At 35.3% G+C, this 23848-nt stretch overlaps 1 protein-coding gene across 1 annotated transcript; it reads left to right on the forward strand.

Annotated features, from left to right (window-relative positions):
* Nucleotides 1-5826: 5826 nt before the first annotated feature.
* On the forward strand, nt 5827-6417 carry LOC140181292 (zinc finger BED domain-containing protein RICESLEEPER 2-like). The gene has a single exon (XM_072224827.1). The coding sequence runs from the start codon at nt 5827-5829 to the stop codon at nt 6415-6417; it is 591 nt and encodes a 196-aa protein (XP_072080928.1).
* Nucleotides 6418-23848: the final 17431 nt, after the last annotated feature.

Raw genomic sequence — 23848 nt, forward strand, 5'->3', positions numbered from 1 at the left:
AGACAAATGTTGAACAACTTTTAGTGGAGACATTGGAATAATATATTCTGTCCTAAATTTTGTCCCAAATTTTGGTGCCAAATTTTTTTTGGATGGCGCCAAAATTTTCATAGAGATTAGCAACATATTTTGGACAAAAATAATAATTCGTCTGTATTCCATCTGAATATGCGCAATAACTTCAAACGGATTTGAGACGCATTTTGAAAAATGTTAATTCTATCCCAAATTTGTCTATAATTAGTCTTAAATGCTTTTACTATAGCTTACCCGTCGAAATAGCTAAAATTTTTTTGCGCAAATTTGAGATGAAAATAACATCATTTGTAAATTCTATTTGAAAGTTCATCAGTTTTCAAACGAATTTCAAATGTTTATTGAAAAATTTTAATATTTAGTATAAAAATATTGTTTATATTTTAAATTAGTCTATTATTTCTTAATTTATTCTTTTAATTATTTTCATTATAATAATTCAAAATTTAAGACAAAGTGTATCTAAAAGAATCACATCTATAAAAACTTAAAAATAAATTATATCCAATCTTCTAAAAAAATAATACAAATAATAAATAACAATAAAAAATTTACGTAAAATAAAAAAATCATATACTTTTTCATATAAGATTAAGATATATTAAAAATTAAAAAAAGAAAACACAAATGAATACATCAAAGGTTTTTTGGCACCCAGCCCTTCATTTTAATCACTGCTATGAGAACCCTCGCACCCAGCCCTCTCTCCGAGCCCTTCATCATCATCACTGTTGAGAACCTTTATTACTACTAAGAGAACCCTTGCACCCATCCCTCTCTCCGAGCCCTATCTTGCAGCCCTCCGTCGCACCCTCTCTTTCGCACCCTCTCGTCTGTCGCAACCCTCGCACCCTAACCGCAAGCCTCCTTCTCAGATTCGCAACCTTGCACCCTCTCTCGCAACCCTCCATCGGCGCTGCTCCGTTGTCACTGCTTCGTCAGCGCACCCTGCATCGGCATGCCCTTCCTCAATTGGCGCTGTCTGTCGTAAACTCTAAACACCAAAGACATTGCTGCTTATTCCTTAATCGGCACTCAACTGTCACTGCCTATCCCTCAATCGGCGCTTAACCCTCACCATGAATAGTACAAGGTAACTATTTCTTCCCTCTATTTCTCTGTTTTTATGATAATGGCCATTATTTTGGTTCTCTAGCTGTGAATCTGTTCCTGTGTTGCAGATGTGAAAATGAAAATTTAAATTTTGGCATATTAAATTTAAGAATATGTTAGGATCCAATATTTTTACTGTAACATCCCGCATATTTGAAAATTTAAAAATGAATAAATTGTGATTTTATCTTATTAAGTTTAAACTTTATAATTTTAGAAATTATTTTATTAGAAATAATTAAATAGATTCGGAGATAATTTCATTTTAAACCAATTAAGATTCTTAAGTAATTTTATATAATGAAATATTTTGTATAATTTTAGTAATTGAAAAATAAGAAAGAATTATTCAATCTAATTTAGGTAATTTTTATTATGAAAAAGTTATGACTTATTTTATTAATAAGAACTCTTTATTTTTAGAAATTGATCAATTAAGAATAATTAAATTAGTTTTATTAAATATTTTGAATTAAGTTAATTACAATTTTTGTGTAATTTTTATAATTGGTTATTTCATATAATTTGAAACTAAAATTCAGTAATAGAAGTATTATATAATTTAATTTAAGAAATTTGTATTGTGATTAAATTACAGTTTATGTTATTAAATTGAGCTCTTAAAAATTAACTTATTAGGAATAATTAAATGAATTTTTGTAAATACTTTAAGTTTAAGTCAGTTAATATTTTTGTACAACTTTTATTATAATTAGTTATTTCATATAAATTGAAATTAAAGTTCTGGTGACGGAAAAATAATAAAAGGTTATATGATTTAATTTAGATAATTGATATTAGGATTTAAACCATATTTTATAAAATGTGATTAGTATGTTTACTTTATAATTTAAATTAAAAGAAATTATTTAAACTCATTGATATATTGATAAATAAAATCTTATGCGTTTTAAAAGTAATCTTTATAGTATTATATTTGATTTTTGAATTGTTATTTTATCTCAAATATTTTGTAAAATTGTTATATTACCCATGTATATTTTACTCTAATCCTAAAAATTTCTAATAAAAACCCTAATATCCTAAAATTTTCAATTTACTACCCTAAATCCCTAAACACACGTACACAACACTCAGTAAGTGAGGGAGAAAGGGAAAACAGAGAAGGGAGAAGGGGGAGCTCGAGGGGGAAGAGGGGAAGAGAGGAAGGGACGACGCGGCTGGGTCCTTACTGTCGTCACCGTTGTCGTTAAGGCGCCGAAGGAGAGAGAGATTTGCTTTGCAGAGGCGTTGAGGGAGATAGACGCGACGCGAGGAAGAGGAGCTCGTCTTTGTTGCCGCCACCGTCGTTGGGAGGAACCAAACAGGGAGAGGAGGTCGTCGTTGATGCTACTGCAGAAAGGAAGGAAGCAACGTGTGTGAGGAAGTGACGCAACAAAGGAGGAGCCGTTCCTCTGCTGCCGCTAGACTTCCTGTTTGCCGCCGAAATTCATGGTGAGTTAATCGTGCCTAGCTACCATAATCACTAGGGGTGTGCAAAAAAACTGGCTTGACTGAACTGAACTGAAACTGCATTGAAACTGTTTTAAATAAATCAGTTTTTTTAAATAAAAAACTGAACTGAAACCATAGTTTTTTATAAAAACCAGTTTATTAAAAACCAGTTTTTATGGTTCAGTTTAGTTTTAAACCAAATCAAAACTGGTTTATTGACATCAGTAACTTCAAGTCTTCAATCTTCTAAATCAAAACTGGTTTGAAAAATCTGAAAAACTCAAAAACGCTAATCTCGCCGTTTCAACCTCCTCTCTCGTCTCTCCCCTTCTACCGTCGCAACCAACCCACCGCTGCCACCGTCAGAGTCGTCGTCGTCAAACTATTCGCCGCCGTCGAACTATTCGCCCTCGGCCCTCACTTCACTCCACTCTCCGTCGGGCAGTAGGGGTGTTCCAGCGTCACTGTCCAGCCCTACACGGCGCACGCCTTCCCTTCCGTTCGCAGCGCCACCGTCCAGTCCTCCCCCTACAGCTTCCACCACTTGGATCCATCAAGGCGCCAGTCCCTTGTGCAGTCGCCGTCGTTTCTGTTCAGCCGTCTAGCCCCATCGCGGGCGCCATCTTCGCTCAGTTTCTGTCTCCTTGCTGTCGTCGGTTCCGTCGTACCCTGCATTTGGAATGGAGCTTTAAGTAATTTCTGTTTCCCTCTTCTAATTATTTGTTCTAATTTAATTTTTATATGATTAATTGTTCTTGGTGCTGTTCTAATTTCTGTTTCCCCTTCTAATTATTTTTGTTTCTGATTTTTGGATATTAGGTTGTTCTTTGGTTCTTCTAATTTTTTGTTTAGGGTTTTGGTTTTGTTCTATTTTTGGTTGTGTTCTAATTTTTATGATATTCAATTTAAATCTAAGAGATGCCTATGAATATGTAATTTAATAGCGATTGTCACAAGTGTTAACCTGCTAGAATGGATTTGGCTGCAGCTTCTTCAGGAGTCTTAGTGTAGTGTTGATTTTTGAAAAACACATCTACTGAGTCACAATAAGAAACTATATATCTGCAGTCACATTATGTAGCATGTTCATATTTACTATAAAGACATCATTAAAATACAAAGAACTGAAAATGTTGCCTAATTTTACCTACCCATTTAATTTCCACTTGTCACGAATAACCCCTTTAAGAAGGTCAGGGTCTGCACAAGTTGGCTTGCCATTAACTTGATTATAAGAACACATGACACTTGCAACATTGCCCTAATGCCCCTTTGTTGTTGCTATTCTGATCATAATATATTCACTATTTTGTAGAACAGAATGCATTGCTTGTGAGTTAGATTTCTCAATTTAATTTTAGCATCTTGGTTTAATGAACTTGGTATTTTCTTAGTAGAAACTAAGAATTTTTATTACATAGAGATGTACTAACACTAGCAACCATTTAAAAAGAGTCTGAGATGTTTATTATTGGAATGATTAACATGACACATTGCTAGTTTGATATTCTACTATGGTAAATTACATTTCATAACCTTCACGTCATTTCTTAGCATAAATGCAACATTTAATCTTTGTCTCTTCTGGTAGTTTTATCTTTTGTGAGTGGTAGATGACGTCTTCTATGCATGTATATATGTATGTTGTCTAATTGTAAACGTTGTAGTTTTTTTTGGGGCGGGGGGGGGGGGAGATAAATTTCCTTGTCCTTATATCTGATTGTTGCAATGTTGCCACTTCAGAATTCTATGAAGCTTAAACTCATGTTTCTTGCTTGGGGAATAATCTTCCATTACATTTTGTTTTGCAGCTGGAATTGTAATTGAGGAGAAGAATTGGCCACCATTTTTTCCAATCATACATCATGATATTACAAACAAAATTCCAGTTCATCTTCAACGAATTGAATATGTTGCATTTTGCTCATTGTTAGGTATGTTTGCCTATCTTTTGACGGTATTGCTTTAATTTGCATTATCATGTTGTTTTCAGGCTAGCAACTCTTGAGCCATTGGCAGCATTGCTTTGTTACATTTTGACCTTAAATAAAATGTATCTATAATGTGTATTCTGCATGTTATGTTTTTGGAGGTGACATATGCTGATCATATTCAAGTATTTCTCCTAATGTGTGTGATGAGTTGCTTATGAGTTATGATTAGTGTAACACTTTCTAGTGCTGTATTATTTTGTGTGTTCCTGAGGCAAATATAATTGCCGTGTTAGATACTTAGATGCAGGGTATCATTAACTTTAGCATTTCAGACACTTGCAGCTTTAGTTAGATACATGGTTCTTTTGTTTCTGATATGCAACTATCCTATATACTTTGTTGAAAAATAAAGGACCAGCCATAGTTTGTTTCGTTTCTCTTTTGTAGCAATTTTCAAGAAGTAAAGAAAGGAATTTTCTGTCTCTGTATTTTTGCTTAAGGTACCATGGTAAAACTATATGCTAGATGTAGTTATTGTAAAACAAATATATATATATATATATATATATATATATATATATATATATATATAGGGTATGTAGTAACTACAAAATGAAAATGAATTTTATTATTAAATTGAGAATCTTAATTATGTTCAACGGACAGGAATACATACAACAAATTTATTATTCAACACATTGGGCTGCCAAAGATGTCTGAGAGAGAGGAGCATTCAAATCCTGCTGTTTCTCTTGCTCATCCCTCATTACCTCCTCAACCTAGTGGATCTTCTGGGCGTAAGAATCGATCAGAGATATGGGAACATTTCATTCCAATCGAAGGGATAGAGAAGTATGCAAGATGTAAAAGCTGCAACGATCAAATAAAATATGCGGGGGGAACAAGTGCTATGCGGCAACATTGGAAGCGATGTTTTGAATCGAACAACGAACAGAGCAAGAGACAAAGGATAGAAGGGGGAACAAGTGGTCTTATAACCTCACCGAGTGTTACAAAGTTTGACCAAGCAGTAACTCGAAGTATCCTTACTGAGATGTTTGTGACTGAAGAGCTACCTTTCTGATTTGTAGAAAGAAATGTGTTTCGAAAGCTCTTGCATAGCATGCAACCTAAGTTTAAAATCCCTTCGCATACTACATTGGCCCGTGATATACTTTCTTTTTATGAAACAGAGAAAATGAAGTTACAAAGTTATCTCTCTCATCATTGTCAAAAAGTGTGCCTTACAACTGACACTTGGACGACATCGAGTCAAAATTTGACTTATATGTCTCTAACGGCACACTTTATTGATAATGATTGGAAGTTGCAAAAGAAGATATTGAATTTTTGTCGGGTTGAGGGTCATTCAGGAGATGTACTTGGTAGAGCTATTGAAGGTTGTTTGGATGCTTGGAAATTGCATCAAGTTTTTACTGTAACGGTTGATAACGTAACTTCTAATGATGGTGCAATTTTATACTTGAAAAAGAGATTAAATGCATGGAATAGTCTTGTTTTAAAGGGGGACTATCTTCATATGCGTTGTTGTGCTCATATCCTAAATTTGATAGTGAAAGATGGCTTGAAAGAGATTGATGATTCAATTACAAGAATTCGCAATGCAGTCAAATATGTCAAGTCATCTCCTATGAGATGTGAAAGCTTCAAAGCGTGCATTGAGCGGGAGAGCATCAATTATAAAGGGGTTGTTTCTTTGGATGTCGAAACTCGGTGGAATTCGACATATTTAATGTTGGAGGCAGCATTTAAGCTTCGAGCAGCGTTTGATTTACTTGAGTTGCAAGATGATAAATATATTAATGAGATGAGCAAATCTTATGGTGTGCCTACAGATGATGATTGGACTTATGCATAGTCAATTTTACCATTCTTGAAAATATTCTATGATGCTACATTGCGCATTTCTGGGAGTTTGTATGTCACTAGTAATAAATATATGAAAGAAGTCTTTAGCATCGGAAGAAAAATCAAGTTGCATTATGAAAATACTGATTTGAGCATAAGATTAATGGCGTCCAAGATGCAAAGGAAATATGATAAGTATTGGGGAACTCCAAATGTCATTAACATGTTGTTGTTAATTGCAATTGTGCTTGATCCATGTCACAAGTTGGATTTTGTAAATTGGATTTTGGATGAGTTATTTGGTGTTGAAAAGGGAGGAGAACTCAAGTCAAAATTGTTTACTTGCTTGAATTCCCTTTATAATCACTACCAAGGCAAAGAAGATGAATCTCAAAATAATCAAGATGCAATGATCAATGAAGAGGATGAAGATGATATCCTGAATATTTATTTGCAATCAACTGGACGTGATTCAGATGCTAAATCTGAACTTGACAGATATCTGAAAGAAGATTGTGAGCCTAGAAACAAGTCGGCAGAATTGGATATTTTGGGTTGGTGGAAGGGAAATTCAACCCGATTTCCTATTCTTGCACGTATGGCTCGAGAAGTTTTAGCCATACCGGTTTCTACAGTTGCTTCTGAGAGTGCGTTTAGTACAGGAGGAAGGATTATTGACCCTTATCGGAGCTCCTTGACACCATATATGGTGGAAGCTCTTGTATGCACTCAAGATTGGGTAATAGATTACCCTTTTGGACTAATTGAAAATTTTGAAGAGATTGAAAAAGCTGAACAAGGTAATATACTTTTTTTCTTATTGCTTGTTTGTTACTAATTGTTAGTTTTCTATAATTAATGAGATATTTTTTTTCTATGTAGGGAGAAATTCTTCAAGAAATGTCGGCACGCTTGATTCTCTTGAAGATGATTAGAATATTGTAATGTGCCAAAATTGTGTATTTGTGTTAGATTTGAATTAGTTTATTTTAACTTCATTTAGGTTAGTGTCATATTATATCATATTTTGAATGTTGTCATTGAACAAAAAGTAAGACTATGCTTTAGTTTACTATTATGTAAATATTTTATGATTCTTTCAACTTTTGATTTAGAGAGAGAGAGAGAGAGGGGAGAGAGAGAGAGAAAGAGAGAAGGAAGAGAGAGAAAGTAGAAGGGGGAGAGAGAGAGGGAGAGAGAGAGAGTGGAAGGGGGAGAGAGAAAAAGGAAGGGGGAGAGAGAGGGGAAGGGGGTGAGAGATGGGAAGGGGGTGAGAGATGGGAAGGGGAGAGAAAGAGGAGGGAGAGAGAGAGAGGAAGGGGGAGAGAGAGGGGAAGGAGAGAGAAAGAGGAGGGAGAGATGGGAAGGGGAGAGAGAGAGAGAGGAGAGAGAGAGTGGGAAAGGGAGGGGAGAGGGAGAGAGATAGAGAGAGAGAGGAGAAGGGAGAGAGAGAGAGGAAGGGGGAGAAAGAGGGGGAAAGAGAGAGAGAGGAGAAGGGAGAGAGAGTGGGAAAGGGGGAGAGAGAGAAAGAAAGGAAGGGGGAGAGAGAGAGGGGAAGATGAGAGAAAGAGGAGGGAGAGAGGGAAAGGGGGGAGAGAGAGTGAGAAAAGGGGGAGAGAGAGGAGAGAGAGATAGAGGGGGAGGGTAGGGGAGAGAGAGAGAGAGGGGAAGGGAGAGAAAAGGGGAGAGAGAGAGGGGAAGGAGAGAGAGAGAAGGAGAGAGAGAGGAAAAGGAGAGAGGGAGAGAGAGGGTGTAAAAATTAGTTTTAGCCTATAAACCAGTTTAAACTGGTTTTTTTGAGGGAGAGAGAGGGTGTGAAAACTAGTTTTAGCCTATAAACCAGTTTAAACTGATTTTTTAAATTAAAACCAGTTTTATTTTATGAACTGGTTTAAACTGGTGCACTGTATTATAAACTGGTTTAAAACCAGTTTCTTATGTGACAAAGCAGTTTGGTTCAGATTCTAAACCATTTAAAATGGTTTAGTGCAGTTTCAGTTCAGTTTAGAGAAAAACTGAACCATGCACACCCCTAATAATCACCACCTCTGAACCTTATTTGCTCTGTAACAACCCTGTGCTTGCTTCTGATGTTCTCGACTCTGTTGAGTTTGCTGAAATTATCATAGTTGAAGCTTGTCACCAGAGAAGACAAGTTGTTGCGCCATCCTTTTTTATTCTGACATCGATTCTCCCGTTCAAAACCCTGTAACGCTTCCACTCTTGTTCTGTTTAGCATTGTTTCTCTGTTATATTCTTATTCTAATTACGGTAGCCAATATCTTTGTTTTAGTACTGCTGTGTTCTGCCGAAAATGTCAAAATTGTTGCTGCGAGTGTGATCATAGTTGGTGCCATTGCCTCTATCCCGGTTACGTTGGAATTGTCACTGCTGCTGCCACGATTGGGGATAAAGGGGCTTTTTGCGTCAAATAATACGATTGCAACATCGAGGTAGGGGGTTTAAATTTTAAACGGTTTTAATTTAAGAATGCCCATAAAGTTTATTGAATAATTGCAAATAGGTTGAATTATTGTGAGTAATTGATTGTTTGTGTGGATGTTGAATTGTGGCTGTGAATTGATTGAAATTGTGGATTTTGTGGAATTGATTGATCATGGGTGGAATATGAATTGTTGATGAGTGATTGATGAAAATTCTAAATTTTGATGGATTAGGTTGGATTTGTTGCTGTTGAGCTGGTTATATGATTATTGTATCGGTGATGGATTTAGTTGATGATTGATTGGAATTGGGTTTAGAGAATGTTTAAGGGATTGAATTTGAAATGTTGAATTGCTTGCTGAAAAATTCGAGTTTTGAAATTAAATGGCAACTTTAAAAGTGAACCAGCAACTTAATAGAGATTGGAATGTTATTAGATTAAAAGTTAAGCGAACTACAACAAGTATAGTTATTAATATTCAATTTTGAAGGTTTTATTTTAACTAGAGAATTAGTTATGATTTTTCAAAGAAGAATTGTAAAATCTGATTTTCTGCATTACTTCAAAACAAAGTCAAAAACTTTGAAAAGCTATAACTAATTCTGTGATGATTAGAATTGCATGGGACTAAGTCCAGATTAAACTTGGGAATATGTGGAGCTGGACTGAAAAATTTGAGGCCTTTTTGTTAAATACACAATTTATGGTGAATTTTTAAAGTTAGGTCGATAAATCTGTCCTACAGCAAAAAAGTTCAAACAGGGCAGCAACTTGTTTGTTGTACTGCAACTCCTACGAGCTGAGTTTTGGAGCAAAACCAATTTTGTTTTAAAATTTGATTAACTTGGTTTATTTCTCTAAAACTTCATAATTTTAGGAGTTAAGGATTGGGATTTGTAAATTTTTGAAAGTTAATGATTTAAGCTGGAAAGAACCAGTTTTCAGCAAGTTATGTATCAACTTCCAATGCTTGTAACTCTTAGAATTGAATAGCAATTGAGTTGCAATCAAGACACACTCGTTGCTAGATAAGTTAGTAGTTTCCAAACCAAACTTTAGCCTAATTGAACTTTTGTAGTAAAAGTTATACAAGTTGAAAGATACTAAACTTGTTAGTTTCTACAATCAATGTAAAAAAGTAGTTTACTTTTGCTAGGTGACTTTACCTAATTGAATGCATGCTAAAATTGCTTAACCTGAAAGTGAATTAAAGTTAAACTTTATAAATATGTCCTTGTATGAGAGATTTTATTTCTGGTACTAAACTTTTATGAGAGCAATATTTATACAATAAGTTCTTTCTGGATCGCATCCGCAATGCCACAAAATAAATTAAGAGGATACAAATGAAGTGAAATGATTGGCTCACTTGTAACAGAATCGATCTTGTGGATTGTAATGTTATTATTATCTATCTTGTTTCAAATTTTGCTGATTGGACTTGGGAGGAGTTCAATTTGATTTCTTTTAAATTAAGAGGATACAGAACTCTTACCACTAATGCTTTCTTTTATTGTCATGATTTGATTGGAAGATGGCAATAATGATAGCAAAGGGTTGCAGTGAAGGCAAAGCGTCTCGAGTTTTATATGTGTCTGGTGAAGAGGTTAGCTTTTATTGGGTTTCTTTCCTGCATCCTGGTATTGTAGTTTGGGATAATATTTGATTTTCCTGATGTGGGCACTGAAGTTTAGCATTTGGTTTGTGACTGTGCTTTGGGTTTAGAGTCAGTTAACCTTCTCTAATTTGGTTGCATTTATTTTGTTTTGTGTCATGTGACAGAGTCTTGAGCAAATTGGAACAGAGCAGAACGCCTTAGGATTAAATCAGATATATATTTATATGGTTTAATTACTCTGTTGGTCCCTATAATTTTGCGAAATTTTTAATTAGGTCCCTATACTTTTTTTTCCTTTTAATTAGGTCCCTGTACCTTTTTTTTTCAATTAGGTCCCTACCGTGACCAAACAGTTAGATTTAACAGAATATTCCGTTCCTAAATTAAAGATTCTCTAACTTTTTGTGAAATCTCAAATTCTCTTTCACTCCTATTTTTTGAAATACAAATTTACCCTCCCACACTTAGAAGAAAACTGTTCGTTCTCTTCTCCCAAACTTAGAGAAAAAACTCATTCACATTCGTTGGTTGCCCACTCCTTCAGCTGCCAAGATCTTTAACTCCACTGGAATATTGCTGGAGGGTTTCGCGTCTCCGATGTCACTGCCATCGTCGTAGGCGTTGGTGCTGCCTCTAGGTAAGACAACGCTTAACCTTTCAGTCGTTGAAGGGTTTTTCTTTTTTTCTCCTGGGAAAATTTGCCACATTGTTTATTAGAGCTTCCTTTTATTTCTGAAAATGGTTGAAGAGGGATTTATGGTATTATATTTTTTTTTTTGGTATGAAGTTATGGGTGATTCGGATTTCACTATCGAAATCCACCATGGTGGCAAATTTGTTGACAGTGGACAACGATCAGAGTATTTAGGAGGAATGGTTGTGGAGGATTTACATTTTGACGTTGATGAATGGTCATTGCAAGAGATTGTCAGTCAGCTAAAGCAACTAGGGTATAAGGGTTTCGCCAGGGTATGGTACAAGGAACCTGGGATGGATTTGAAGTCAGGTCTTAGAGAGATGAAGTTCGATGGGGATGCGATGAGAATGGCTAGGTCACTGGTGTCAAGTTCCTGCAAACATTGTGAGGTATACGTTGTCGATGGAGCCAGAGAAAGTAACGGGATTGAAATTACTTCAAGTGATGCTGATTATGTGCCAAAGGAAGGTGAAGACAGTGGCTCTGGGTTGATAGAGGTTGAAGTGGATGCTGAGTCAGAGCCTTCTACTGAAAAAGAGGTATTTGATGATAGTGCTGATGATGGTGACCATGAGGATCACTTTGGGTTTGAGGTGGAGGATAATGATCCACAATCAAATGCATTTAGGGGATTTACTGGCCCACTAAATGATGAGGGAACTGCAGCAGCTGGAACAACTAAAGGTGATGAAGGTTTAAGGGAGGGTGATGAGCAAGTTGTGGGTATATCTGATGGATATGAGACTGATGATATAGACTGTTATGAGGGAGACTCTGATGATATGATAAAAAGAGGAGGTTTCCTAAATACAATGAGGCAGAGATGAACAGAGAGTATGAATTTCAGGTGGGGATGGAATTTAAATCACTTAGTCAATTTAAAGATGCTGTTAAGCAGCATGCCCTATTGAATGGTAGGGACATTAGGTTTCGAAAAAATGATAAGGTGAAGTGTAGAGTTGTTTGCAAAGGAAGAAAGGGAAAGTGCAAGTGGGTTTGTTTTGCAAGTAAGGTTGGGGGTTCTGACTGTTTCAGGATCAAGACTTTGAATGGTAAGCATACATGTGGAAGGAACTATAGCGGAAGACTTGCATCAAGTAGTTGGATCTCAAAGAAGATTGCCAACAACATCAGTAGAGGCAAGGAGATGAAGCTTGCGACAGTTATTCAGACCATCTAAGACAAATACATGGCCAATATCAGTGTTGGTAAGGCTTACTGGACAAGGAGGAAGGCAAGAGAAGAGGTACATGGCGGGCAATCCAACAGTATGCTAAGCTAAGAAATTACTGTGCAGAAATACTTAGGGCAAATCCAGGATCTAGTCTGAGCATATTGGTTGATAGGCCTTCTCTTATGCACCAGCCCCGATTTATGAGAATGTATATGTGCCTTGATGCAGTCAAGAAAGGCTTCTTAGCGGGTTGTAGACCTATTATTGGCATGGATGGTTGTCACTTGAAGGGCGACCATGGACAGCAGCTGCTAGTTGCTGTTGGCAGAGATCCAAATGACAATTACTTTTCGATTGCCGTAGCTGCAGTAGAGGCAGAGACTAAGGACAGCTAGGGGTGGTTCCTGGAGACGCTGTTAAATGACATTGGAAAATCAAGAAAGTGGGTTTTCATGAGTGACCAACAAAAGGTATCACAAATGGATTAATTAATTTGTTTGCACTTAATTTTTTTGCAATTAATTTGATTGGAATATAAATATGCTATGTATATGATCATATATGCAATTGCTAAGCTTGTGAATATTAATCTGATATGTATATGATCATATATGCAATTGCTAATCTTGTGAACATAAATCTGCAATGTTTGTGAATATTAATCTGCTTCAAAATTTGCTATGTTTGTGAACATTAATCTGCTATGTTTAGATGCTATATTAATCTGTTACATGGGTATATTGTCTTCTGCATTGAAACTATAAATCAGGGGCTGATGCAAGTGTTTCAAGAGGCATTGCCAACACTGGAGCATAGGCTTTGTTTGAGGCATTTATATGCCAACTGTAAAAAAGCATATGGGGGTGGTATTGTACTAAGGGACCTCATTCTATCTATTGCCAAAGCTACCTATGTGGAAGAATGGGAAAGAAGGATGAATCAACTAAAGGAGATCAACAGAGACTGTTATGACAAGTTGTTTGCTTTGGATCCAAAATTGTGGACAAAGAGTCACTTCACATTTCTGGCCAAGAGTGACATGCTGATGAACAACATCTCAGGGGCATTCAATGGAAGAATCCTAGAGGCAAGAGACAAGCCAATTCTAACAATGTTTGAATGGATTAGGTGCTACTTGATGACAAGGTTTACAGAGAAAAAGAAGGCAGAGAGGTATAAGGGCTCTGTTTTGCCAAAGCCCAAGAAACAGTTAGATATCATTGCGGTTAGAGCTATGGAGTGGCAAGCTAAATGGGCAGGAGACCTCAAGTTTGAAGTCCACCATAAGAACAGGATGATCATGGAAAGGTTTGTGGTCGATTTGATGGCTGGAAGGTGTAGTTGTAGGTTCTGGGACTTGTGTGGTATGCCCTGTCCACATGCTTGTTGTGCTATCTTTGAGAAGGGTGAACTCGGAAGATTATTGTAGTAACTATTACAGCAAGGCAGCATACCTTGCTACATATGGGCAGTCAATATCACCAATCAATGGAGAAAACATGTGGCCAAAGATACAATGTGATACCATCATCCCTCCAATTTTCAGAGTTAAACCAGGAAGGCCAAGGATGGTTACGATAAGGAAACCCGATAAAAATAGAACACAAACAAAATATAGAAGAACTGGAACTTCTGTTACCTGCAGTAATTGTGGCCAATACAGACACAATAGGAGACTCTGTCCAAACCCTATAGTGACAAGTATTGGTTGCTCAGTTATTTTGTTCATATGTTGAGAAACTATTATTAATTGCTATTTCATGTTGTAGCTCCTGAAAGCACACAAGGATCTGATGCTGCAACTGGAACTAGAGGAGTTGATGCTACTGCTAATGAACCTGGTGCTGCTGTTGAAGCAAATGGATCTACAGCTGCTCCTACTGCTAGATCCAGGATGGTTAGAGGGAGAGGCAGAGGAAGACCAGCAGTAGGGATGGGCAGAGGAAGGCCTATGACTACACCAGCATCAAGGCCTTCAAACACCCCTGCACCACCATCACAGCCTCCACAAACCCCTACACCACCCTCACAACCTTCAAACACCCCTGCACCACCATCACAGCCTTCACAAACCCCTGCACCACCATCACAGCCGGTCACCTTACCTACACCAGCATCACTGTCCACTGCACCAGCATCTCAACCTTTACCCAAGACCAAAATCTTTGGTGTGAGAAGAAGTGGAAGACTCAAGATTGGAGTTAGGAAGGCAACAAGTCAGCCGCCTGAACATGTTGACCTCACACTTGATTGAGGCTGAAGAGAGTTTAGGGTTTCCTTTTGATATCTATTGTGTTATGTAGGATTTTTAGTGTTCACCTGTGACTCTGCTTTCTTTATGGTTTGGACCACTGTTATTATGTGTTATGGACCACTTTTGTTATGTGGGTGAAAAACTGTTATGAGAGGGTGTCACATTTATTTTGTGGCTATCTAGGTGTCCTACATTATATAATATAAAAAACAATGGTATCTATTATAATTCAATGCATCTTTTGTTTTACCTACTTTTGTCTCTGTCTCATACTTCTATGCATATTAAATAGCAAAGGAACAACTTTCATTTAGAGAAATTAAACAACATTTCATATATCTTTATTGCACTCAACATAAACAGTACACTATTGTCTTATATAGACTATTACATTATCATAACAACCATACTTTCTACATCTTTACATATAACACTGGAACAATCAAAACACCTAATATCAAAACCAGCATAATTAGCATCTTGTTTTGCTTTTTCATACTATCTTCCATTTTAGCAAATTACTCTTCCACTGAACTCAGCTCACCACATAACATTTCTACACAGGCATCTATTTCTCCAACCTCTGCAATTAATCTCTCTAGATCCACATTTAATCTGTCTATCTTCCTTTCTTGTGCCTCCAATTCTCTAATCCTTCCAAGTACTTGCTGTGAACTATTTACTCCATCTTCTCCAGATAGCTTTTTTTTCTTTCCCATCAACCCACTCAAAAAACTTGCATCTCCTATTAGGGCAAGAAATGAATCTTCTGTTTGAATTTTTTGATGTACTTGAACTCCGAAGAATCAGAGTGTCTCCACAAAAGCAACGAACCCTCCTTTCCTTTTGCTTCAACCATGCACTCTTCTCATCTTCTTCATCATCAATCCACTCGAAGAACTTGCGTTTTAGCATTCTCCCACAACCAACATACCTTCTTCTATGGCTTGCTACTACCGAAGAAGACATCACAGCAACTGCCTCACCACAAAAACAAAGATGTCTCTTCTTGACGAGGGTTCTAAAACTACAGACTCCTGAAGATAACTGACTCTGATCCATGAGTATTGACATAGTAAAGGACGCAAATGGAGGAGGAGAATTTTGAGGAAGAGGTGAAGGGAAGAGAGTGAGAACTCAGAACCCTACTAAGTCTCGTTGATTTATAAGGGGTAGACGAGGGTTATAATGGTCAAATTACCCATTCTTAACGTTTTTTGTAACGTTTACCATCAATAGGGACCTAATTGAAAAAAAAGGTTCAGGGACCCAATTAAAAGGAAAAAAAAGTATAGGGCCTAATTAAAAATTTCGCGAAACTATAGAGACCAACAGAGTAATTAAACCTATTTATATTTAAGTACTAATATTGAGGTGGAAATCTGGATTTCTTGTTATTAGTTTTGCTGCTAACATTCTTCTTGCTATATTATTTTCTGTTTTATACATAGATTTTTATTGAAGTTATTGTCTGGGTCCTATTAAGCGATTATTTCATGTAATAGCCTTAACTTGCGAGAACTGTACGGTGAAGTCTAAATACTTGTATGCTTTTTTTATCTTAATTTAGTTTTTAGGACATATTGAAGAAAGCTCAGCTTCTTTCTCCTCGTGCTATGGTTGTTGATTCAATACAAACTCTTGATCCTATTAACACTACTAGTAGTTTTCCTTCAACTCTATTAACACTTTTCTTTTTCTATCATTTGCCAATGTCTTTGAATTTAACATTTTGTTTTGATTTATGTATTCTCCAGTGGTCAGAGCAAAATGTTAAGTTGAATGATGCTGAGTACAAGTTAAAAGATCAAGGACGTCAACTAAAGGTTCAACAGAAAAGAATTGGTTCTACTAAAAAGACAATTCATGCTTTGTATAAAAAGTTGAATCTCTCACTTCCTTCAACCTTGTCTGATCCTGCAGAAGCTGAATTTGGGATAGGCTCTAGTGATGATGAGGATGATGACATAAGTGATTGATGTCAGGAGTATATGTTTTTTCTGATTTAGATTAAGGAATTTTTAGGTGAATTAGTTAGTACATTTTATTTTATTCATGATATTTGACCTTTTTAAAGGCTTTCTTTGTTTTAGTTAAGTATTTTTTTTTCATATTTTAGTTTGATTACATTTATGGATAAAAGTATTTTAATAATAAATATTTTTTTAACTCTTTTATGGTAATCAACTTTTTCATGACTTTATTATGTGTTTATGATTTCGATGATGTAATACGAAAAAATTGATTATGATGGTCTTAATATAGAAAGCAGATCGAACACAATTTATTTTTTAAAATATTTATATATTAAATAGCAAATTATTTGAAATATTATATTAAATTTGTAGAAAATTTGTGTGAAAATAATTTTTTGTTTTGTATGAAATTTGTTTCAAATACGTAAATTCTTTTAAATTAAATTTGTCTGAAATTTAATTGAAAAGAAATATTTGATTTGTCTAAAATTTGTTCGAAAAAAGTTGTTATATTTGACTAAATTCGTTAGAAATTTGTCTGAAATAAAATATATTTTTTGTTTGAAATTTGTCTGAAATAAAATATATCTAAAATGAAATATTTTTACGTTTGAAATTTGTCTAAAATATATTGTCTTTATGTTGGCTAATCTATCTAAAATTCGTCTAAAATACATCATAATAGTTAGAAATCTAGCAGATAAATGCTTTATTCAAAATCTGTCACAAAACCGTTAATTTCAGACAAAATGTAAATTAGCAACAAGGCTTTTTGGGACAAAAAATATTCGTCCCAATTTTGTTTGAAAGAAACATTTTGTCTCTAATTTGTTCGAAATTTATTTCGATTTCGTCTCAAAATTTGTCCAAAAAAGCCCTATTTCTAGTAGTATTCTCAGCGAAAGTTAATTTTAAGACCATCACTAGTAAAGATTGGATTTGAGTCCTCTGAATTCCTAGAAAGGATTCAAGGTGATATATGTGGACGTATTCATCCACCATGTGGATCTTTTAGATATTTTATGGTCATAATAGACGCATCTTCGAGATGGTCATATGTGTGCTTATTATCTTCTCGCAACCTGGCGTTTGCGAGATTACTGGCTCAAATTATTCGATTAAAAGCACAATTTCCAGAAAATCCAATCAAAGCAATTCATCTTGATAATACTGGTGAATTTACTTTCCAAGCTTTTGATGATTATTGTATGGCTAATGGAATAAGTGTTGAACATCCAGTAGCTTATGTTTGCACACAAAATGGGTTAGCAGAATCACTTATTAAACGTCTCCAATTAATTGCTAGACCCTTACTTATGAGAACAAATCTCCCAACCTCGCTTTGGAGGCATGCTATTTTATATGCCGCAGCACTTATTCGTTTGAGGCCAACGAGTTACCATTAGTTCTCTCCTATGCAATTAGCTTTTGGCCAGCAGCCAAATTTTTCCCATTTAAGAATATTTGGATGTGCCATATATGTTCCCATTGCACCACCTAATTGCACCAAAATGGGACCCCAAAGAAAATTGGGGATATATGTTGGATATGATTCTCCCTCTATAGTGAGGTATCTTGAGATACAAACTGGAGATGTATTTAAATCCCGATTTGTGGATTGTCATTTTGATGAATCAAAATTTCCAACATTCGAGGGAGAGAATAAGCTTCCTGAAAAGGAACTTAATTGGAATGCATGATCCTTGATGCATTTAGATCTTCGATCAGGGCAATGTGAACTAGAAGTTCAAAAGATTATACATTTGCAAAGAATGGCAAATGAATTGCCTAATGCATTTTTCGATACAAAGAGGATAACCAAATCTTATATACCAGCGGAAAATGCCCCAATTCAAATTGATGTCCTAGTCGGACAAATAGCCACTGAAGCAAATTCACGCCAGAAGCGTGGCAGGCCTGTCGGTTCCAAAAACAAAAATCTTCGAAAAAGAAAAGAGGTAAATACTATTCCTGTTGAAAAAGACATAGAAAAGACACCTGCAGTTGTCCAAAATTCTGATATAATTTTAACGCCAGAAGACGTTCAGGTACCTGAAAATTGTAAAAATGACAAGATCTCGATAAATTATGTCTTTACAAGAGAGAAATGTGACCAAAATAAGACAATTGTCAATGAAATATTTGCATATAATGTGGCATTAAATATCGTACATGAAAGTAAGGATCTTGAGCCAAGATCAGTCGAAGAATGTCGACAAAGAAATGATTGGCCAAAATGGGAAGAAGCCATGAAGGCTGAATTAGACTCACTTGCAAAACGTGAAGTCTTTGGACCTGTAGTCCATACACCTGAAGATGTAAAACCTATTGATACCGATGGGTATTTGTGAGAAAACGAAATGAGAAAAATGAAGTTGTGCGCTACAAAGCCCGACTTGTAAAGGTTTTTCACAAAGGCCCGGTATAGATTATGAAGAAACGTATTCCCCTGTAGTGGATGTGATAACATTGCATTATTTGGTCACTTTATCTGCATATCATAAACTGCATATGCATTTAATGGATGTGGTAACAACCTATTTATACGGCTCATCAGATCGTGATATCTATATGAAAGTCCTTGAAGGACTAAAGATATCTAAACCATCCAATGAATATTCACAAGGGTTATACTCAGTCAAATTACAAAGATCTTTATACGGTCTAAAACAATCTGGACGAATGTGGTATAATCGTCTTACTGAGTATCTGGCCAAAAATGGATTCAAGAATGATGATATCTGTCCATGTGTTTTCATAAAGAAATCAGCATCTGGATTCATTATAATTGCTGTGTACGTTGATGATTAAATATCATTGGAACTCCTGAAGAGATTCCAACAATTATAAAAACTCTAAAAGAAGAGTTTGAGATGAAAGATCTTGGAAGGACTAAATTTTGTCTCGGCCTGCAGATCGAGCATAAAAAAATGGGATCTTTATTCATCAAACAACATACACAGAGAAGATCTTAAAAAGATTTTATATGGATAAGTCACATCTCTTGAGTACCCCAATGATCGTAAGATCTTTGGATGTGGAAAAGGATTAATTCCGTCCTAAAGAAGAAAATGAAGATATCCTTGGTCCTGAAGTACCATATCTTAGTACCATTGGAGCACTAATGTATCTTGCTAATAATACATGACCTGATATATCATTTGCTGTGAATTTACTAGCAAGATATAATTCCTCTCCAACCAGAAGACATTGGAGTGGAATCAAACAAATCTTTCGATATCTTCATGGAACGGTTGATATGGGATTGTTTTATCCCTATGGATCCAAGTCACAATTAGTTGGCTATGCAAATGCTGGATACTTGTCTGATTCACATAAAGGGAGATCTCAAACAGGATACCTATTCACATATGGTGGTACAGCTATATCATGGAGGTCTACGAAACAGACGATTGCAGCAACATCCTCTAATCATGCTGAAATACTAGCTATACATGAAGCTAGTCGCGAGTGTTTTTGGCTGAGGAGTTTGATCCAATATATTCTGTCATCATGTGGACTGATTGATCAGAAGATAGCTCCAATTGTCCTGTTTGAAGATAATACAGCATGCATTGCTCAACTTAAAGGCAGATACATCAAAGGTGATAGAACAAAGCATATTTCTCTCAAATTCTTCTTCACTCATGATCTTCAAAATCAAGGGACAATTGATGTCCAACAGATTTGCTCAAGTGACAATCTAGCAGATTTATTCACAAAGTCACTCCCAAAATCCTCGTTTGAAAGATTGGTACATGAGATTGGGATGCGCCAATTTCGAAAAATTAAATGATGTCGACAAAAGGGGGAGACTGTACTCTTTTTCCCTTGGTCAGGTTTTTTTCCCATTGGATTTTTCTTGACAAGGTTTTTAATGAGGCAGTCCCCATCACAAAGGATTTTGTACTCTTTTTCCCTTCACTAAGGTTTTTTCCTACTGGGTTTTTCTTTAGTAAGGAGTGTTGTGATAAGATAGCCTGAGGTAGATGCCCATTTTTCACAAGACTCAAGTTTCCAAAGAGAATCTTATTTAATATAGTTTGAAAAACTACTATCATATACGCCTATAAATAGAGGCCCTTGCCTTTGAGAAAAACACAGCAATAATAAAGCAAATACTTTCTCTCTCTCTCTCTCTCTCTCTCTCTTTCTCTCTCTCTCTCTCTTTCTTATATAAAGCACTTTTTTACTTTCTTTCTTCACATACTACTAATATAATATTAATATATTATCTTTATAGTAGTACAATAGTATTGGTAAATACTGATAGTAGTATTTTTCTATTTATACTTTATTTTATTACTTCTTTCTTATTTATTTTACAACATTAGTCACTAATGTTTTTTTTATCTAAGTATAGTTGTTTACTTATTTTTTATCCAAATATAATAATTTTTAAGTTTTTGTTTTTTTAAGTTGATTGTTTACTTATATGATGCATTTGTCTTAAGTGTTTTCCTAACTCTAACTTCTGTTTTTTTTGTACGAAAGGTTTTCTTTTCTATTTTAATTTTTTGGCTTTGAAACCAGAGTATCTTTCTTTTAGAATCGTTAAGTTGTTTTCCATAGGTTTAATTTATAAAATTGTCTTGAAAGTCTATATAGTTAGCAACTAGATCATAAATGCTTATGTTTGCTTATCTATGTGTGTAGGAAAGAATTTAGGAGATTAAACATAATAAATCCTCTAGACTGTTGTCTCAGAATGATTCGCTTGCTCAAGCTTTTGGAGAAGAGCACCCGGGTAAAGTACATGGTGTGGGTTTCGGACCGACTTCTAGTCAACTCTTCGATACGACTTCCCATCAGCCAAGCGATGGAGCTCAAAGAGAGGAGACCTAAAGAGTGCTGCTTGAACTACAAGCAGAGTTGGAAGCCAAGAAATTAAAAAGGAAGGTAGTGGAGGATGAAGTAGCAACTAAGAAGACAAAAAGGCAGGCAGTGGAGGATAAAGTAGCAGCCGAGAGATAAGGATGCAGGCAATAGAGAGTGCTCTAAGATGTCTAATTCAAGGGCAAGGTGGGGAGCTGCCACCAGACGTTGCTACATGGATGAATTCCTTGGAGGGATAGAGTGGAAAGTAGATCTTAAGATTAGATAATTTTTTTAAATATACACTTTTTTAAAGTTGACTATGCAACTCTTAGTAATGGATACACTTTATTGATATTTATATAAATATATGAATTTGCTTCATAGTTTTTTTATGCCATTTTGCCATTAATTTATTTTTCAGAGACAAAATAATTAAGATTAATAATATTAAAAAAATTTCAAAAATTAAAAAAACAAAAAATAAAACCTAATATATTCAAATAAAAAATAACGTCGATTTGCAGTGCAAAATACAATATTTTTGTGGCAGTTTAGCCAAGAAAATAGCGGGGTTACAAAACGGCCAAAAATAAAGTTAAAATTTCTACGTTATCAGATACCGGCAGTTTCTAACCGCTGCCAAATAAATTTGATAAAAATAATGATCCTCAAATAGCGACGGTTCATGACTGTCGATAAATATCGTCGAATTTAAGGTTGGTCATATAAAACTGCTGCTAAATCAGCCGACGCTATATATTAATTTTATGGTGGTTGTGCTTGTTCGTAAAAACCACCGCAAAATCAAATGCCTACACCCTAAACCGCAACGTTTATGGAACTGTTGATATGCCGTTTTGTGGTGGTTTAAAACCGCTGCAATTCCAAAAAATTGCCGCTATTTTCCAATTCCCTTGTAGTGGTGCTATCCCAACTTGGCAAGAGAAACTAATCCTAGTTCAACAATAACCAAATACACAAAAATTTCTTTTGACTTTTTCAATGTATATCTCTTGCCTTTTTTCTGACTTTTTTGTTTTTCACCTCACCATGATTTGTCTTTTTTTGAATTATAGAAAGATAAACATCAGATAGCCATAACAATGAGATTTAAAATGAAGCTCAAAGATAAAGAAAAGTAATTCTGCATGTATGAGATGATACTCTGAATTTTTTACTCTATTTTCCTTGCCTTCAAATGTTATTGTGAGACTAGCTATATAGTGTAAGTCTGGCTCTTCAATTTTGCTTCACCGCCTCTACATTTTACTTAAGCATGAACCAGCTGAAGTCTTCTCCTTCTTTCAAGAAATCATACCAGAAAATCAAGGATTGAGAATAGAGTAATGTAACGCAGAGGTGAGATGGGCAACAACAGCTTCATGGGTATGAGGTCCTTAATGTGTTTGCCAAATCAACAATTTTATTCTTGTGCTTTGGCCCCAAGTTTTAATTTCAGCCATTGATTTACAGCAGAAGAAAATAATTTCCATTTTCTTCTTATTACTCGAAATGCAAGTACAGAGGGAAGGTAGATTCAACAAACAATTGACGTGCATAATAATAGAAATCTTTTACCTTTTTCTTCCGATCATGTTTGATTTAAGCATTTTGATTTCGGCTCTGTTGATTTGACTTTATCTCCAAAAGTTTGCTTTTCCTGCTTTCTTCTTTGATGTTTGATTGAGAAATGAAACTGCTTTTTTATCTCTGTGCTTTACCCATTTTGACAAAAGTTATAGCTAATGGAGTCTTTGTTTGGGGCCTGTTCGGAGGAATTGTGGGCTTGGTCCAAGTACAGCATACATACACATTTGTTCTTTTTATTGGGCTCCTGAGTTGTTGGCCCTGTGATTCATTTCATAAGATTGACTTGGGCCTACACTATAACACATACTCCATCAAAACACTTTTAGGTTATTAACCCAATATAATGTTTGTCATCATATTAATATATATCAAAATCAATTCTAACTCAATAATTTCTCCCTTGATAACAAACATGATAAAAGAGGATAAAAGAATTTAAAATTTTATTTAAATGGAGTAAGAACATTTTCCTTTGATAACCATTTGAAGTGAGTAAGGATGTGAGGTACTCTCCCTTAATATCAACATTTCTCTCCCTTAATCATGACTTTCTCTTAAAATTTTGAATGCTCAAAACAACCAAAAATTAGTACCAAAGCAATATAGCTTAGCAACAATCGTACAAAATAGATAATCATTCAACACAAGTACCATTATGCAAAACATAGCATTAGTAGATTAACAGTGAGCACATAATGCGAGCAAATATAACATCATAGCATAAGCATAAGCAACATTCAAAGGCTTCATAATCAAGTTTTCTTTTCTTTTCTCCCCTTTTTGTCATCAAAGAGGAAAAATAAAGAACTCGCAAAAAAAATGTTATAGGCATGGTAATAGAAATTATAAGTTGCAATTAAAGTAAAAT

The sequence above is a fragment of the Arachis hypogaea genome, chromosome 18 (assembly GCF_003086295.3).
Source record: "Arachis hypogaea cultivar Tifrunner chromosome 18, arahy.Tifrunner.gnm2.J5K5, whole genome shotgun sequence".
Classification (NCBI taxonomy): Eukaryota; Viridiplantae; Streptophyta; class Magnoliopsida; order Fabales; family Fabaceae; genus Arachis; species Arachis hypogaea.

What these genes read in the sequence shown, in the direction of transcription:
- LOC140181292 (XM_072224827.1), top strand. Translation starts at nt 5,827, where the DNA reads ATGTCTCTAACGGCACACTTTATTGATAATGATTGGAAGTTGCAAAAG.